This window comes from Pteropus vampyrus, unplaced genomic scaffold (assembly GCF_000151845.1).
Source record: "Pteropus vampyrus isolate Shadow unplaced genomic scaffold, Pvam_2.0 Scaffold68, whole genome shotgun sequence".
Classification (NCBI taxonomy): domain Eukaryota; kingdom Metazoa; phylum Chordata; class Mammalia; order Chiroptera; family Pteropodidae; genus Pteropus; species Pteropus vampyrus.
The window spans coordinates 8,515,310-8,517,919 of record NW_011888849.1 but is presented as its reverse complement, the minus strand read 5'-3'; the positions used below and the strand labels follow the sequence as shown (position 1 = coordinate 8,517,919).

General features: G+C 32.4%; 1 protein-coding gene across 1 annotated transcript in view; it reads left to right on the top strand.

Moving 5' to 3' along the window:
• PCDH15 (protocadherin related 15) overlaps positions 1 to 2,610 on the top strand; it is a 562,288-nt gene that overhangs the window by 303,717 nt on the left and 255,961 nt on the right. Inside the window, exon 15 of the mRNA XM_011361648.1 lies at positions 2,047 to 2,240. Coding sequence (XP_011359950.1) covers positions 2,047 to 2,240 — 194 coding nt within the window. The remainder of the gene's footprint in view (positions 1 to 2,046; positions 2,241 to 2,610) is intronic.

The following is a 2,610-nucleotide window of genomic DNA, read 5'->3' as shown; positions in this document are numbered from 1 at the left end:
TTCTATTACCTGTGCTTTGCAGTACTACTTGGTATTTATGGTACCTCCCAGATGGGTACCTTCTTCAGTTTAATTATAATCCGGCTTATCCTTTCTTCCAACCTCATTTATAAAAATGTTAAATAAGACCAGCCATAATACCTTCATCTCCGAAGCATGCTGCTCAACACTTATTAACTTGATGCACTGCCATTTATCATTAAATTCCGTTAGCCAATTTAAGTCCCAGAAAAAATGTTAATATTGAGTTCAATTTGAGCAAATTTTAATGAAGATTCCCTGAGACATTGTGTTAACTGATTTACTATAATCATAATTGATATCTCCTCTGCTACCCCCATCTTCTAATTTTCTAATTTTATCCACACATAAAAGAGAATAAGTTTGTCTAGCTTGAATAGTTCTCCATAAATATACATCATTTATTGACTGTTTCTGCAAATAGTTTTCTTCTCCTTTGCCTTTAGGACTATGTCTGTCATTTTCACATAAATCCCAGAATCATTCATAACATGTTTTTCCTTCTGACAACTACATCTGTCCAGCTCTGAATACTTAGCTGAATTAATGTCAGTCTCACAAATTTCTTTTTATTTATTTTATTGCTGTTATTTCTATGTACATTATTACTCTAAATGCAATGGATAATGAAAATAGAAATAGCATATGCATAGCTTGTCCCATTAAGCATGGTGGGGTGTGTAAAACATTTTGTTTACATTTCAAGATATTAAATATGAAACTTTGAATGAGCCATTAATTAACACTCATTTCCTGAAATTGAATTCAAGTTTCAAGGTAAATATGAGCATTCACATTTATCTAAGAAGGTATGCCAAAGTGTCTAGTAGCCACCCAAAGGGGTCTGTGAACAATAAAGAACGTCATAGGTGTAAAATTCAAGAATGAGAAATAATTTAAGAAGTCAGTAAATAAGAATTTTTTGCAGATTTATTGATTACAATCATGTGTATTTTCTTTATACAACAAAAAAACTTTTAATTATGTTTCTCTTATGTGTAAATGAGGCCACCTTTCTTTTCTCCATCTGTTACTTTTGGTATCATGAAAAAAGAAAAACTGTTAATGTTTATAAAACGTATATTATAAGATTTGCCACTAGAACTCATCCCCCCGCCCTTAGGTAAATGTATATTTATCTGGAAGTCAAAGAGCCTTAACATATTAAATAATTATTACATTAATTTTGCTTTATGAAATTAATAATAGTCGTTCTTTTTTCACACATGGTCCAAATGTAGTCTTTAATTAATACATACCATTTGTTCCAAAATAATTATAAATATGTGCAAAGTGGCCTTACAAATGCTCATGTAGTATTATTTCAGGGACTCTAAATTAAATTCCTTACCTCAAAAAAAAAAAATCCTTGGGCTTTGTTTTCTAATTTTCTAATTAGATATTCTACAATTGGAGATGCATTTGTTTGATTTTGAAAGGATAATGTCAGTCTGTTATATATCAGTTTGAACAAAATTATAAGAATCTTTCCTTAAGCCAATGAAAATAAAAAGGATATGAGAACAAGAGAATTTTTGAGAGACAGGAAGGAAAACATTAATAATGGAAAAAATGAGAGCAAAGAAGGATGGGAGTAATAAAAGCATACTTCATCTATTTCATTTTTCCAGGTCTCAGTCTGTAGTAACATGTGTTTATGTGTCAAGAACAGGAGGTAAGATAGATAAAAATTTTAATTTTCTATAGGAATATTAGATTTACTTTAGGGCTTTCCTCTTTCTCTCTTTCTTATTAAATTAAAATAGTCATCGAGATCCAAAAAACTTTTTATTTTTTTAATCACTTTCACAAGAAAAGAAAAAAAGATAATTCTACCGGCTGCGATTGCTTCAGTATCATATCAGAACACAGTAGCCTCAATTTATGAAAACAAGAGCATGCCAAGGCAACGTTCTTTACTAACTTTTTTGTCTTTGAAAGCAAGGTGCTTTTCTTGGGAGGAAAAATGACGCAATAGTGAAAAGTTGAGTCCCAGAGGATTTAAGTTATGATTTTCAATTCCAGCTCACTGCAGTCGACGCAGACGAAGGGTCAAATGGGGAGATCACATATGAAATCCTGGTTGGGGCTAAGGGAGACTTCATCATCAATAAAACAACAGGCCTTATCACCATCGCTCCAGGGGTGGAACTGATAGTCGGGCGGACATATGCACTCACAGTCCAAGCAGCGGATAATGCTCCTCCTGCAGAGAGAAGGTAATTTATATTAGAACCAAAGCAGTCTTTTTGTTGCTCCCATTTAACCCCATAATTAAATTTAAGAAGCTCAGCAAGCATTCTGTTATCCTATAAACATCTAAATTAGATTGCAAAAATCAGAGAGACTGGATTCTCAGTAACTGCATATTCTTATTTGGTTAAATTGTGGGAAAAGGACAATAAAGAAAGATTAAACCACAAAATAATTAACTATGATTTCACAAAAGTATGCAGGTGTCTGTTCTGGGGTGTGGGGGGCAGGAGGACTGGGTAATATCAGAGGCATGTATCTAATTTACTACTGAAAAACAAGGTTGATAATAGTGTGAGATCACTATTATCACTTTACAAATATATATATCACTTA